Raw genomic sequence first — 15,329 nt, forward strand, 5'->3', positions numbered from 1 at the left:
CCAATGGAGGCGTCGTCACCCCTGCACATGCGCAGTACCTTTTAGGATTGGGTGAGTCCCTTCATTCTATTACGATTCTTTCGCGAAAGGCTAATCGCAAGGTGTATTCCCCCAGGAATCGGGGACATAACAGGGTGAATCACCTTTACTCGTAGGGGAAGCTGGGCATGACACTGACTTTTTGTTGGCTTACTTGAAGGCCGGTGGTAGAGACGAACATGATGGTACTACATTTCATTTCTGACAAGGGCTACGCGTTAACTAAGTGTTCTGCAGGGTTATGCCTCACTAGCCCAGACAGATACCGGCCTTCACATGAGAGAGCGTAGCCGCGCTTTCATCGTTGCCGACGCGGCAACGCCAAACAATAGAATCGTTTTTATCAATGCTGGTACGTCCTCGAGTATTCTCTGCAGTGTATGAGGGGCCACGACAGCTACCCAAGCCGAAGAGCCGCTACACTAACACTGGTTCTCTTCTAGACATCGCGATGGGTGACAGTGGGGTGCACCGCTCCATTGTCTCACAACTCTCATCTCAATACCCGGGCCTGTACACGGACGCCAACATCGCCTTCGTTGGCACGCACCAGCACGCTGGTGTTGGTGGATACCTCGAGAACCTTCTTCCCCAAGTCACCTCCTTAGGCTACGTAAAACAAACAGCAGACGCCATCATTGCGGGCACCGTTCTCGCAGTGCAAAGGGCCCATGCGAGCTTGGCCCCGGGAAAATTGAGCCTGGGCAATACGACAATACTGAATGCTAACATTAACCGCTCGCCAACCGCCTACCTTGCGAACCCTGCGGAGGAAAGGGCGAGGTACCAGTACGACCAAGATAAGGAGATGACACTCTTACGATTTGATGACACCAATGGCAAGGCGAGGGGGTTTCTGAGTTTCTTTGCTGTTCATGGTACGAGCTTGTATGAGGTGCGTATTTGTCTTTTAAATTTGAATTCTAAGCGAGGCCGACGCTGATATTGGACGATTAGAATAATACACTGGTCAGCGCGGACAACAAGGGCATGGCTGCATATTTGTACGAAGGTCCGTACCATTTCTTCTTTCGGTCTGATGACATGCTAAATTAGGATTACAACAGCCGAGGTAGAACCATATTCAATGCCCGGGAATACAACTTTTGTAGCTGGGTTTACGCAAGGTAAACACTCAATTACAGTGTCATCTCTTTTCTACCTTCTGAATATGCATCCCGCTAGCCAACGTCGGTGATACATCTCCCAACACGTCCGTCCGTTTTTTCACAAATTGACATCATTCGCATTAACCCCCTTCATCAATATCACAGCCTCGGCGCGTTCTGTGAAAGCCCTGGAAAGCCGTACGACGGACTCCCTTGTGATTCAGACCATTCAACTTGCGGAGGGAAAGCTCAAGATTGCCATGGGCGGTGCGTCCTGTTTTTTTTTGTGTTGTCCAGGTACGCTAACGCGTCGATCCCGCAGAGGGCCAGGTTTCAGAATCTCTGATTTTGAGTCAAGTAGGATCATCGGAGATCTTCAATTCCGTGGTGCCCAAACGATAATGAACGGCCCCCTGGCTCCAGTAACGGGCGCTGTCAAGAGCGCTCACACCTATCTGGCCATGTATGTTTTGGGCTCAGGAACATCGTGATTTGTCTTTTGCGTTCTAACACAGCTTTAATTGGCAAGGGCGAATCATCAGTTTACACTTCCGAATGGCACCACCGTTTCTACATGCCCAGCTGCGTTGGGTGAGTTGCGTTTGCTTTGCTTTCATCGTTCGTTGCCAGAGGGGAGCTAAACGTCTATCTCTAGGCTTTGGATTCGCTGGGGGCACAACGTAAGTCGGGCACCAGGGACCTCCCGCGCTTTACTCAATGTTGTTGAGAAAGGGACGGCCCAGGCGCATTCAACTTCATACAAGGCACTAACTCCTCCCAACCTCGGTACGTGAAGAAGAGGGTACCTGTCATCTCAAGCGCTAATCTTGTTCATCTGACAGGAATCCGTTTTGGGAGATTGTAAAAGGTTAATTGTTCCGTTTTCTACACCCAATCAATGAAAAGACTGACAGATCTCTGCCTTTTCCTCCTTATCACATTGCCCCTTAAGGTGTCGTGACCCCTTTCCCTTCCGCCGAACAAAGGGCGTGTCAGAATCCTAAGCCGATCTTGTTGAATACGGTTAGTACCCCCGTTGGCTGCTCTACCCCCGTTCCTGCGCGTTTGATAGACGCTGATGATCACGATGTTTATGATTGACTTGTAGGGGTTCGCACATCAACCGTACGAATGGTCAGCGAACAGTGTCAATATACAGATGCTTCGCGTTGGAAACTTTGGTGCGTAGAAGTTCATCGTAACTAGTAATGCGAGGATGTTGCGCGCTGATAATTTATCATTTGATCAGTGATGCTTGTTATACCTGGTAGGTGTAGCTATTATCGCTTGATCATACCTAATTGAGCACTGTGATCGTTGTGGGTTTCAATTTGTATAGGCGAGTTAACGACCATGGCGGGAAGAAGGATACGGTATGTTTATTCATCAGCTCCTCGACTTGCATCCTCCACGATAATTATGTGTGTTTGCCCTGCACCCGTGGATCTTTTCATTTGCCGGCTTATCACCTCTTTTCCATAGACTTCTTCTCCAACTATCTACTTTTGTGACATTCACTCACCTGACCTACTGTTCTACTCAGGGAAGCTCTGCGCGCCAAACTGATCTCCTCAGGCGTCCTCGGCTCGGATGCTTATATCGTCGTTGCGGGTCCCGCCAATGTTTATGCTCACTACATCACTACTCGCGAAGAGTACAGTGTCCAAAGATATGAGGGCGCTAGTACGATTTTTGGCCAATGTGAGCACGCTTTATTTTGATTCTTTCTTTGTTTCACTTGGCACCTCGTCCTTGCCATCATGTCCCTTGACCGGCTCTTGGTGGATTCCTTCTCTTTACCCAGAATTCCTTATCCTGCGCAGCAAATGAGCTAATCCCGTGTGATCCGACCCTCCGGTCTGCTTTATGTCATAGTCACCCTGGACGCCTACATCGACAAGTACTCCAGCCTTGTACCCTTTCTCGCAGATAATGCAAAGGATACTCCAGCATCTGATCCGGCCCCATCCGAGCAACTCTCCAAGGCTATCTCACTCCAGGTATTATTTATTCGCACGTTCGATATTCCGGATCCAAAAGATCATCCTCCGTCTGATCTAGACTGGTGTCGTTTTTGATGCTGCCCCCATTGGCAAGAAAATTGGAGCGACTTTATCCGACGTGAATACCGCGGCTCCATATCATGCAGGAAATACTGTATCGGCCGAGTTCGTCGGGGCCAATCCCCGGGTAGAAACAAGGCTTTCGCAATCATAACTAGATTCATGAGCTAACGATCGTCTTTCGCAGAATAATCTCCGATTGGAGAGTACTTTCCTCACAGTTGATCAGATGATTTCGGGTCAGTGGAAGACAGTGAGATCAGACTCCCACCCATCGACGATCTATCAGTGGAAAAGAACCAGCACCGTGAGTTGTTCAGCTGTGTGTGGTTCTTTGACTTTGCTCTGATGCTTATCAGGTTCTTGGGACCAGCACCGTTACTATTTCATGGTAAGCAATTTATCTTTATTCACTCCTCTCTTACTTGATTCCTCCGGTACAGGACGATTGAAAATGGAACGCCGCGTGAGGAATCTTCTATTCGTTTGGTATTGTCTTTTTATTAACGCGATATTCAAGCTGGCACCTATCGCCTCAGTTACTTCGGAGACTATAAACCTCTGATTGGCGCCGTCTCTGCGTTTACGGGAACTTCCTCATCGTTCACCATTTCCTAATATGACATCTTACGATTGTATGTTGACGACCTCACTGTGTTTTCTTGTAACTGTAATTGTCTATCGCCGATTTCTAATTGTATAACAACCCTAGCTGCTGGGCTTCAAATTTTGTACAGATCGAGAAAGATTGCCTGTGTGTGTCCACCTCGAGGTTCCCATGCGGCTTGACTCCTGAGGCGTTAAGGAGTGCTGTTATCGTCAAGCTTGCGTCTCTTCGACCCTCACTCTATTCAGCATTCAAACATGTTTGGTCATTTCGCAAGACAGCTCACCACCGCAGCGACTGATGCAGATGCCAAGAAAGTCATGTCTCCCACTCTGCGCGCGGACGTGTACAGCGCTGTTGACCAAGCCAAATCCTGGGTCGCTGGTGGACAAGGCGGTGGCCAGGCTGGAGACGGTGTTTCGTACGGACCCATTCTAGCGATCATCCAGAAGCATTTCCCGGCAACCAAAATAGGACTAGAGTCGGTTGGGAATGTGGAGAGCGAAGTCGCTATTATCGTGGGGGGAGTGACAAATATGATTCTGGAGTTCAGTAAATGGGAGGGGATGGCCGGCGGGATGGCGATACGCACCTGGGTCGACGCGCTTGTCGATGCGCATGCCAAGGCCGTGGTAAGCGCTCGCTCAGTCGGCGCGGCGAGGAAGGACATGGTTGCGAAAGGGATCACAAAGGGTCTTAACCAGAACACCGACATAACGCTCATGACGAAGGAATTTACATCGAAGATCCAGATTATTTCCTGTTTGAAAAGCGGTGAGGGATCATTTTCTTCTCTTCGCCCCGTTTTTCGGGCCGCATCTTGTCCACCATATTTTTTTTCCTTCTGAACCTTATGCCAATGTGTCTTCGCATTGACTTGATACCTTTTGCAGTTAGCTCGCGAATTTATGGCGCTGGAACCGATGAGGCTAGGCAGGGGGAAGCTGTGTGGAGTTCCAAATTTATCTGAGAAGTTCCACGGGTTCACATGCTGAATACATTGATTTGTGTCCAAAAGACAGGAAGGTGGAGCTTAGAGGCTCTTGAGAAATTACACTAACAGGATAGATAAACGGGTATGTGGATCCGAAAAGTAAATGACTGTTGATGAAGATGCGTGATGTGTTAATTATCTGGATAGGGTGTATGTTAGGACTGCCGGCCATGAGGTAGAGAGAAGGGGCACGCACGCAATGAAATAGCTAGAAAAACAAGAAAGCGAGGGCGCGAGTAGTGAGAGTTGGATTGATATAGTCCTATGAATACACAGGCTACTTTTACATGATTTTTACTGACGGAAAGGAAAAAAAATCAGCGGACTCATTTTGAATGAGTTAAAAGGAACTCACGTAGTTGAATACATCGCCCGAAAACGAGGTGGAAGTGGGGGAAATGGGCGAGATTACAGAGTCGTCACTCCCGAAATCGGAGTGTCCTTGGTCATATTGAATGGGGCTGGGGTGATAGGTCGATGTCTGGGCTGAGCTGGAGCCCGAGCTCCACCCTCCCTCGACGTAAGTGTCCGACAGATAGTATCCATGGGTTTTTGAGTCAAACGCGGGAATATCAGTGAATCCGTCCGCGTCCATAGTGAGGAGGGAATCAAAAGAGAACTCCAACTCCGGATCTTTTTGCGAAGCCGGTTGAACGGCGGCGGCGGAGGGGGTAGAAATATAAGGACAGGATACGTAGGTAAATTTGAACATGGCAGAAAATAAGGTACAGGGCGGGGACGAGGCTGACGAGTCTTGGACAACACGTTGCACGATTGTATATTGAGTGGGGTCTTAGAAGGATAAGTCAGTAATATCCTCACTAATGGATGGAGGCACGACAATTTACCTGGACTTTGAACCAGGCTACGCCAGAATCCTGGAACTAACGTAGTGCTATACAGGCAACTCGACGAGTTGTCGAAGTCGAAATCACCTGGTGGTGGGCCCAAGGGCTTGAGCGAGGTAACCTCTGAGTAGACGACATCCTCTCCAGAGTAGACGGTAAAGAAGGAGCGTGCAGAGGTAGTAGACTTGGAAAGAAGCGTAATAGTCGAGTCGATGTCGTGTAAGTGGCGAGGGAACGGAGATGCGCGGGAGATCTGGAAGCCGCGCTCCTTCCACAGGTGTTCCTCTTCACTATGTGACGATGAAGGTCCAGCTGAAGGATGTGGGATAAGATCGATGAAGACAATTGAATTTGGGAGTTCTGTTGAACGGCTCTCGACCCCGCGATAAAGTAGGCTTTGCAATGTCGCATGGGCGTCGGTCGGCGTGGTAGGCGAGTTCGGAGGAGAGGTGTCGCTTCCTGACTCGGAATCATGGCGGAGAGGTGGGGGGCCCCTGAAATTTGAAGGGCCAGCTACGTCCTGTAATTCCGGGGAAAGTGACAAGGAGGCTGGGCGGGCCAGAGGTCTATTGGGCGTTAGAAGCTTGAGCACTATCGGACAAGTTGAATTAGCTCGGACGTCATGCAGACGTACGGTAGCGTTGGGGGACCTACATCGTTTTCCCCCACACGTATCCCTGAGCTGTTGCAAACGGCTGCCAACTTGCTTAGCTGTGCGCCGTTTTCCCGTCTTTTCGTATATCCAGTCCGAGATGAAGCGGTTCCGCATCGGAAACCGCCCCAGCAGTCGAGTTTCTCTAGAGTCATCTGGCTGGTAGTTTTCCAAACCTATTTTGTTGATTTAATTTGATTGAGCACGATGAAGACGGTGGCGAGCGCACATCAGGCACGCACCTTCAATCAAAGCGCTCTCAAGCTCTGGCGGCCATACGATTTCCCCTCCCCTGGCTGTCTTCCAGCTCTTCCTGCCCTTGATAATTGATTGAAAGACATCATCGGTACGTCGGTTGACGGATGTGGGTGTGTCTGCGGGTGATTCGGTGCGGGATGAGGATAGCTTCACGGAGGAAATGGAGGAGGTCGACAAGCGAGGGTTGGACCTGGAAGACCGTGTTGCAGCCATGAAAGAAGGTTTTGAGTGCTCCGAGGAAGAAAACGAAGATAAGAGGCTTGAGTTCCGTGTTGTTTATATTCCCAACCTGAAATGGCGGATGCGAAAGATCCCCGCGATTTATCGTCATAAGTACATAAATCCATTATTCGGCTGAACGGCGGATTATCACATCAGGGTTCGAAGAGATCTTGCCAGCCTATAGTTGGTTTAGTCCAAAGAAGGCAAGGTTAACTATAAGACCTCCCGAGATCTTGGAAAGTACTTACCCTCGGTCGATCGAAGATTCATCAGTAGAACGTGGCTGTCACCGCCAACCTCCTTACCCGCACATTGCCTGGGACTGCCATCATACCCAACCTATTTTTCCTTGATGCTAGTGCGTCCGAGTCATCCCGCCGACTCGACCTTCAGGCTTCAGTCCCTCAAGACACTTCCTGATACTTGACCGGGAATTTCGTGGGTCTTGCCAATTAATTCCGAACCCTCCGATGCGGCGTTTGGCTTTTCTGCAATCAATCTTGACTATGTTATTTTCAGAAGTCGCTCACAACTCGCATCGATCTCGATTGCATTTATCGCACCGCCACCCGGTATTGATCGCGCGCCGTATTCGCGAATGGGGAAGGTGACCCCTTGTAATGGGTGACTTTCCGTAACTCAAATCTATAAAAATGAATAAATTTGACCCTTATCGGAGTTTGAAAAGAGAACTTCACAGGAGAGTTTATTGGAGTGAATAAACCGTAACGCCAACTGATTAGATTCTATTTGATGTATTTGCTTGCCTTATACAAACTCACTTCCCATCTGAGCTGCTCTGAGGTCGTGTAGGCCCGTGGATGGGTTTATTATACTGATTGTTCATCCACCCTGCTGTAAAATTAGACCACACTCTGGGTGAAGCCCAAAAAATCCCAAGTTGAGCTGAACATGGCTGTGGATCAGTGAGTTAGGTGTCAAGAAGGGTGTTTGTAAAGGGAGCAACAGTTTCCGGGAGGGGATTTTGTAGCCATAAGACATTGACACTTCTAATAGACTCTGTAGTGGCTTTGAACTGCAACGAGAGGGAGCAGAATGCCCCAGCCGTAGGAGAGTAGTAGGGGATGAGGTAGAGCTGACTAAGCCATGTGGGAAGGAATCGTACCCAGGAAGGAAAGGTGTCCCCTTGGCAGGGTTGATTCCAGCGTTTGAAATCTGTTCGAGGGGTCTGTACCCTCTGAATAGATTAAGGTTTGTAACTGGGTTCCAACCAGGGACTCCATCAAAGTCGAACCCTTACAAGACTCGGCATCCCGGCAAAGGACCCTAGATTTCGTCGATTTATTCAAATCTAGAGAATTTGTGTTACGGAAAGTCACCCAATCTGCTTCCAGAATCCACGCTCATCAAATTGACGAAAGTTACCGAAAGTGTTTGTGTCACGTTCTGTCGTGGCCATACAGCTGGGTCTAAATTTCCGGCCCCTCTGCGGTTCGACATCATTAGCACCAAGCTCGCGAAGAGGAAGATAGACCTCTTTTTTCCCTCCCATTGGAAAGGCATGGTTAGATTAATGTCGGCAGCCATATTAAATACTAGATAGGCGTATTGTAATGATCAGCATAGGCTCAAGATATGCAGTGTTCGGGACGGGTACCAACCATCCCGGTGATATCATAGTCGGTTCTCCTCCTCTTCCTATGTGTTCGTCAGCTTCAGGCTGTTCGAGGCGGTAAACATGAGTATTCCTGAAACGAGAAGAAAACGGAGGAGGTACTTGAGCGAGTGAAACAACAAGAACGACACCTATCCTCGATTCTACACGTTGAGTGTTCGCACATTTGTGACGTTATTGGGTTACAAGCGTTCAACCCTTGTAAGTTAAGAATAGGGAGCAACTCTGGGAGAAAATGGGCATGCGTACCGGTATTCGGATCGCGTCCATGGCCAAAATGGTATACAAACACGCAGAAAGCGGTCTTATGATCCTTGCCCTTCACTGTAAAGTTTGACGCATTGTAATTTAGCGACTTCACTTTCCTCGCGTCGACTTCAGCGACTCACGGATAATATTTCAGCCAGTCAATTAAGCGGGAGGAGCTCGGTCGATGCGTGAGTAAAGATGACGGCTAGTGAGAGAGCCCCGATCGCAGCGTCGGTTTGAACCGCAGAAGCCAGTGAAGAAGCCGCCCAGAAGCCTCGCTTAGCTGTTGGTTCCCAAAGTTGTCAATCATATGAGGGAAAGATCCCTAATGGCCTTGGTAATCTTCTCCATCCAGAAATAACCTAGAAGAAGGTAAGGAGTGGCACAATAACTCAGTAACGAGCCGTATTATTGCAGACCTATCCACATTGGTCTCGGATGCCAACAAGAATCGTTCCGTTGATCGGGGCAATTGCATATGTTTCTCGCGTCCGCACTCCCTCCCAAGAGTGGTAAAGTCTACCACTACACTATGAAGGAGTGTCAGCGTGGGGTTATTTTTTAACTGCATTCCGTGGCACCACAACGTGAGGGAAAACAGTACTTTTTCGCATTCTGCCCGAAGGAGGAGGGTCGAGAAAGCCCAAGGGTCCAGCAGCAAGGTTTTACGAAGTGCGTCGTGTGGGAAACGTTTGAGTCAGAAGATATTCTACGGGCTGACCCAGGGTGTCGTTTCGCTTGGTGAAATCCAAGGCATGCCGATTCCATCGCCCAGAGAAGCCCCGAGAACAAGTAACAAAGACGTTCTTCACCTTTGAAGCTGGTTCCCAACACCCGTTCAAGAACGGGCGAGTCAGCTAAGGGCCCGGGTGTCCTGGTCCAAAACCTAAGTATATGCGCCGATCCTTGTCGCTTGATCAAAGCAGGTAAATTGTCCAGCGTTCTCCTGCGTCACCGAGAGTCATTGCAATTGCCAGCCATTGTCTGTCATTGTTCCACGCTGCCGAGCCAAGTTGAGTTTGGTCAGGGTGTCAAATCAAAGGGTGCGTGGGAACAACACCTCACGTCAAAATGACCTAGTCTACTGAACTTACTCTCTGAAGCGAATAATCATTTTCTCTGACAGTGGTTCGTCTTTCTTCTCTCTCGAATATCTTCCTACTGGGTGACTTCCCATAACATAAATTTGCTAGATTTAAATAAATCGACGAGATCTAGGGTCTTTTGCCGGGATGCCGAGTTTTGTAAGGGTTCGACTTTGATGGAGGCCCCGGTTGGCACCCAGTTATAAACCTTAATCTATTCAGAGGGTACAGACCCCTCGAATAGATTTCAAACACTGGAATCAACCCTGCCATCATGACACCTTTCCTTCCTGGGTACGTTTTCTTCCCACCTAGCTTAGTCAGCTCTACCTCATCCTCTCTACTCTCCTATGGCTGAGGGCAGTCTGCTCTCTCGTTATAATTTGAAGCCATTACAGAGTTTATTAGTAGTGCCAACATCCTCTGGTTCCAAAATTTCCTCTCCGAAGCTGTTTTTCCTTCCACAAACAATCTTCTCAGCACATAACTCACAGAATCAGAGCATGTTCAGCTTAAGTTGACATTTTCTCGGCTTCATTCATTGTGTGTCCTACTTTCTGGCTGATATGATTGAGCATTAACTATAATACACCCATCCATGGGCCTGTGTGTCCTCAAAACAGCTCAGGTGAGAGGGAAGTAAGTTTATTCATGTCAGGTGAATAAATCTAATCAGTTGGCGTTACGGTTTATTTGCTTGATTAAATTGCAAGCCAGGGTACCCATTTCAAACTCCGATAAGGGTCAGATTTATTCGTTTATATAGATTTATGTTACGGGAAGTCACCCACTCTCTCATACGATTTTTCAGTCTTCTACGCTGGAAAACTTTTCACAGACGCGTCTTGTTCTGTAAACACGTTCTCGACCCTAACGGCACCTTTGCCCCACTCACCAGAAAAGGAGACTGCCTTCGGACATATTTTTAGGGAACGGAACCGGGTCGGTCCATTTGGCGGGTCCTTCAAAGTTCAAACGTTCACCGGTATTCAGCCAATTTCAAAGGCTCTAAGTGGAAAGCACGCTAACTGGCTTTTTTCGTAAGCGTTTATAAAAAAACGCTGTCGGTGAAGTTCGGTCGAGTGCGCTAGGCTCAGAGAAATACAAAGGATCTCATTGCTTACAGCTGCTCAGCCGACTCGGAGTCGGGAATGCAGTGGTGTGCGGCGCGGATCAGGACCAGGAACCCCTGAAGGCGCTCTGTGGACCCAGGACAACAACTCAACAACATAAGTCGCCCTTGAACCTTAGTGGCTGGCATCGCGCGCGCCGACCAAAATCCGCTCAACTCGCCTCACGCTCATCCAAAGCCCGTCGTTCATTGACATTATAGGCGAGGTACGCATGTGCCTCGGAGCCGCCGATGAACGAATCCAGGTGAGTTATCCTCGTGATATCGCCTCCATTATTCATAAGAAACATATTTTGGATTTCTGCCAGCCCAAACAGGCACCCCTATGATCTATCAAGCGCCATGCGCAGCACCAGGACAGGACTGTCACGCAACACCAGGTGAACACCGAGCTCCCGAATTACCGCCCTTCTGACCCTCCGAAGCAACGCTCTCCCACTTCTCCCACCCCCACGCTCATCCTCCTCGCTCAGGGTGCTTGTGCCTCCATGACTGAATCAGCTAGCTTGGCGCGTCCAAGTCGGCATTTTCACCCTTCACAGGATCAAGTGTTAATCAAGTAGATAGCCCTGAAGAAGGGACAACTACAGTCGTGGACAAGCAAAGCCCACTAATAAAAATGGAAATGTATTGATGGCTACCAAAGTGCCCGGAAAACGTGCAGATACGTTGAGGGAAGCTTCTGGCCAAATTTCAGCCAAGTCTCACGAGCCGTTTTGAAGAAAATGGCCATATACAGAAATAGACCCTGAAATTTTGGCCGGGACCCAAAAAGTGCCAAGAAAAATATGAAAAATAGCGGAATCGCTTCCTTTCATGGAGAACAATCTGCCCATCAAGTTTTGAAAGAATATATCGAGCGGTTCTTCTGGAAAAAATTGCCAAACATTGACCCAAATTGGGCACTTAGTCACTTTTGATGTGACATCTATCACGGGACTAAGAAATTCTATCATACTAGGCTTTCGAAACGCAGGGAAATCCCTTTCTGATAGATTCTTTGCCCTTTCTGAGTAGCTTCCAGTCGAAGCCCAGCACAGGTACAAGCTTTTGATAATTTCTGGCCGGTTTCGACCCGTTTTTATCCTTAAATGTTGCAGTTTTTTGGTCCAAAATTTTGGCCACACCTAATTCCTCGTGGGAAAAACTTCGGAGGTGCGTTTTTCGACGCATTTCGCAAATCCGAGCCAGAATCTGGAAAAATCTCAGCTCTAGATACATTATTTACCGAGATACCAAGTTAGTGGGCTTTGCTTGTCCACGACTGTACACGGCCCGCTGCGTTTCTTCTTGTCATCTGGGTCCTTTTCTCTTGTTTGAGACAAAAGACCCTTCTTCTACATGACATATCATATCCGATTTCCGAGTCGAGGTCGTCATTTGGTCGTCATTACGTATGTATTACGTTAGGATGATAAAGTCTTCTAGAGGAGAATAGGAAAATAGAATATCGTACCGACTAGTGGATCGTATAGTAAGAGTGGCAAGTTATAAAACGAGAGTGGGTAAAGTAGAAATGTGGGTAGGTGTATCATAACGTAGGGGGTATTCATTAGCGTCCATCCAGCCATTCCAGTAATAGATCAAAGGCTGCAACGTCTAGTTGTCAAGATGAGAACCGCTAAGCGGGAGGAGCGGCCGCGGGATCATTGGCGGGACCAGCACCAGCATTGCCAATATTGAGAGTACAACCCGCAGGGATTTCTGCACCTTCCGCGTCCCAGGCATCCGGATAATTACAACCAGGAATCGGGGCAGGCGAGCCCATCTTGTCGTCCTCGTTGAACCACCCATCGCCAGAAGGAATCGCCTTCCCGTCAGATCCAGTAAACGTAGGCGCGCTCAGCTTGACAATTGGACCAGTCATGGCGTATTGTGGCAAGTCGGCACTCGGGCCTCCATCGGCAACCTTCGCGATAGGCCACGTATACCTGGGAGCATCTTGCGGCGCACCAGCTCCGACAGCTCCGACCATCCATGGCTGGTAATTGCCGTCGAAAGGCTGCTGAGGCACGACACCGAGAGCTGCACATGTTCCGTCTGCCGTTCGTGGGTCGGTTGGCATGAAACCTTCACGAAGTCCCTGCTGGTAAGACCACAAGGGAGATTCGCTAATGCCTCGCTCAGACTTTCCGATCTGTAACGCAAAGATAAGCCTCAATCAAGAAGAAAAAAAGCGCCAGAAAAACCTTCCACGTCCAGAAAAAATTATCCCCAAGCGCATCCATACTGGCCTGCGCGAAATGCATGATGCCAGCCTTGGTCGCCGCGTCCCATTTGGAAGCATCCATCCAGTCTTCGCAGTTGCCGCCATATGTAACAGTGTCCTTCTCAGCGACGCCATTCAGGAACAGACCACAGTCATTGAATCCGTTGCTCCATTCACCAGCGATGGTAATGCCATAGTTCCTGCGGCTATAAAGCATATCAGCATACGAGATAGACTGTGTAGTTTTTTTGAACCAACCTGTTGCTGAAATCGGTCGCCCAGCGCTCACACGCCGCGCGAGGCCACATCCCACCTGCGTCAGCACCAGTACCAGTAGCAATGGGATCCAGCGCGGGTCCACCATTGAATGCGAAGTAAGGATGACTGTCTAGGACCACCCGATCCGCGCCACGCATAAAGTCTGGCCAGGGAGCGAGTGACAAAAAGCCGTCGTGGAAGGCCATGTACGGCCCATTCCCAGCGCCGTAACCACTGACCGATCGTATTACTCTATGAACCTCGATATAACTACGAACCCGAAAAGGGAGGGTGAGTATATGCGCCCAAAAGTGAAGAGAAAACGCACAAGGATCGCATTTCATTTTCCCCGATGGTTCGTGGAATAGCCTCGTTCATGACGCCGAACATGACGACGACGTTCCGCCATTCCGGCTGAGAGATGAACTGCGTGATGACTCGAATATAGTTCAACGTCCGCTGAGCATTTGCCATACCCATCACACCGTGAAGGAAATTGATCTGACCCTTCCTCCCGGAGTGGTTGAAGCCTAAAAAAATATTGTGAGCGAGGAAATATAATGCTGGAAGTATGTCTACCGTTTTGTGATCCAGGGATGGTATGCAAATCGAGATACACACGAATTCCATACTTCCTACACCAGCCAAAGAGGCGGACGATGTATCTTGCCAAATTGTTAACTCGCATAACAGTTGAAACAAGTTACCAACGTACTTCCAGCTCTTTTGGGCGAGGAACGGTTCACCTGGCCAAGTTTCGATAGCCCAGAACGCAATAGGGACCCTGACCCAGTTTAGACCTGCACCAGCGATTTCAGCGATATCTGCCTCCGTCTAGAGCCGCATTAGCTTGGAAAGGTGAAGGTAAATTAAGTAAGACTGACCATGAAAGTCGCGTAATGGTGCTCGATCTGGTCGAGTCCTCCATTAGCGGTGTCAGCCGCCATGAGCGTGCTTAAACTCCATTCATCAACCGCGCCAGGGTATTTCTGATAAAGAGCCGGAGAGATGAAAGGTTCCAGTACAAACCAACCACCTAAATTAACGCTAAACATATGTCCAGAAAGAAAGTCAACGAGCCAACTACAAACGGCAAAGTTCACACGTACCCACGGATGCGGTCCTTCCCGAAAGTCCAAGTTTGATTGAGCGGGGGAGTCCACGAGTTTGCCTGAGCGTTGTTGTTGAATGGCGCATCGCGATCCGAAACCCCTGATAGATAAATTATAAGCAACGCGCAAGATGGAGGATGTAGGACAGGGATCAAAACGACGAGGGTTTGGGTATCAAAAACTCACAGGTGCCACCAAATTTGTTGTTGTACGTGAAGGTAGTGCCATCTTCGGCCTTGATTGTCGAACCGTCACCGCCAGTGATGTCGACAGCGGTAGTCGGCTTACTCCCACTTGCGGTCTTGGTTTGCGTTCCCGTCGAGGCGGCGTTGTCTTGACTCTGATGTCCTTGGTTTTTCTTCTTGGACACTACACCAGCAGGAATGGCGATGACGAGAATGAGGACCACGATCGCAGCAAAGATGATACAAAGACAACGATAATGACGCCTTCGTCTTTTGGTCATAGCCGACTCGGTGTTGGTGGTGGTGGGATCTGAATAGGCCTCCTTGTTGGGTACTGGGTTCGGTAGGGCGGATGCAGCATACTGATCGTGTTGGGCGGGTCCACCTTCCATGTCGGTCGTCGTAAGCGGTTCGCGAGGGGTCTCCTGAATGAACGGCGCGTTGGTCGCCATGATCAACGGTGGCGAGGAAAGGGCGGGAGGCGGGGAGGGGACTAGGAAAAAGATGGCAGTCGCAGAAAGAAAGAATTAGTTGACCCCGCCGTCGTTTTTCTAAATTAAATAAATAGAAGACTTGTATGCCAGCCACCGTACGCCGAATTGAGTCCGGCATCGGCCGTTGGTCTCAGTCGACACCAACGAAGTCGTCAGCCGGCACGGAGGGATCCTCGC

At 49.2% G+C, this 15,329-nt stretch overlaps 5 protein-coding genes across 5 annotated transcripts; 3 read left to right on the forward strand and 2 right to left on the reverse strand.

Annotated features, from left to right (window-relative positions):
* Positions 1-218: 218 nt before the first annotated feature.
* LACBIDRAFT_298272 (uncharacterized protein) lies at positions 219-3,829 on the forward strand (the record flags this gene model as incomplete). The annotated part of the gene is made up of 23 exons (XM_001881509.1): positions 219-224; positions 277-391; positions 483-934; positions 997-1,051; positions 1,107-1,166; positions 1,225-1,252; positions 1,314-1,415; positions 1,471-1,611; positions 1,678-1,739; positions 1,804-1,828; positions 1,881-1,934; positions 1,991-2,016; positions 2,101-2,171; positions 2,257-2,329; positions 2,398-2,415; positions 2,488-2,521; positions 2,692-2,849; positions 3,024-3,148; positions 3,210-3,338; positions 3,399-3,518; positions 3,571-3,602; positions 3,655-3,677; positions 3,732-3,829. 23 exons carry the CDS (start codon positions 219-221, stop codon positions 3,827-3,829), a joined length of 2,007 nt encoding a protein of 668 aa, XP_001881544.1.
* Positions 3,830-4,075: 246 nt separating this feature from the next.
* Positions 4,076-5,129, forward strand: LACBIDRAFT_294497 (uncharacterized protein; the record flags this gene model as incomplete). The annotated part of the gene is made up of 2 exons (XM_001881510.1): positions 4,076-4,592; positions 4,712-5,129. The coding sequence occupies 2 exons, from the start codon at positions 4,076-4,078 to the stop codon at positions 4,786-4,788; spliced, it is 594 nt and encodes a 197-aa protein (XP_001881545.1). The 3' UTR covers positions 4,789-5,129.
* Positions 5,107-6,783, reverse strand: LACBIDRAFT_298274 (uncharacterized protein; the record flags this gene model as incomplete). Its single annotated transcript, XM_001881676.1, has 4 exons — positions 5,107-5,109; positions 5,168-5,604; positions 5,661-6,488; positions 6,555-6,783. 4 exons carry the CDS (start codon positions 6,781-6,783, stop codon positions 5,107-5,109), a joined length of 1,497 nt encoding a protein of 498 aa, XP_001881711.1.
* Positions 6,784-10,036: 3,253 nt separating this feature from the next.
* Positions 10,037-11,457, forward strand: LACBIDRAFT_327713 (uncharacterized protein; the record flags this gene model as incomplete). The annotated part of the gene is made up of 6 exons (XM_001881511.1): positions 10,037-10,056; positions 10,386-10,390; positions 10,529-10,802; positions 10,897-10,921; positions 11,014-11,139; positions 11,245-11,457. The coding sequence occupies 6 exons, from the start codon at positions 10,037-10,039 to the stop codon at positions 11,455-11,457; spliced, it is 663 nt and encodes a 220-aa protein (XP_001881546.1).
* An 805-nt stretch (positions 11,458-12,262) lies between these two features.
* LACBIDRAFT_387953 (ectomycorrhiza-upregulated exo-beta-1,3-glucanase GH5) lies at positions 12,263-15,110 on the reverse strand (the record flags this gene model as incomplete). The annotated part of the gene is made up of 10 exons (XM_001881677.1): positions 12,263-12,446; positions 12,484-13,031; positions 13,084-13,309; positions 13,362-13,631; positions 13,690-13,891; positions 13,941-14,026; positions 14,077-14,195; positions 14,246-14,408; positions 14,471-14,573; positions 14,660-15,110. 9 exons carry the CDS (start codon positions 15,108-15,110, stop codon positions 12,516-12,518), a joined length of 2,136 nt encoding a protein of 711 aa, XP_001881712.1. The 3' UTR covers positions 12,263-12,446; positions 12,484-12,515.
* Positions 15,111-15,329: the final 219 nt, after the last annotated feature.

The sequence above is a fragment of the Laccaria bicolor genome, genomic scaffold, assembly GCF_000143565.1.
Source record: "Laccaria bicolor S238N-H82 LACBIscaffold_13 genomic scaffold, whole genome shotgun sequence".
In the NCBI taxonomy this organism is placed as follows: Eukaryota; Fungi; Basidiomycota; class Agaricomycetes; order Agaricales; family Hydnangiaceae; genus Laccaria; species Laccaria bicolor.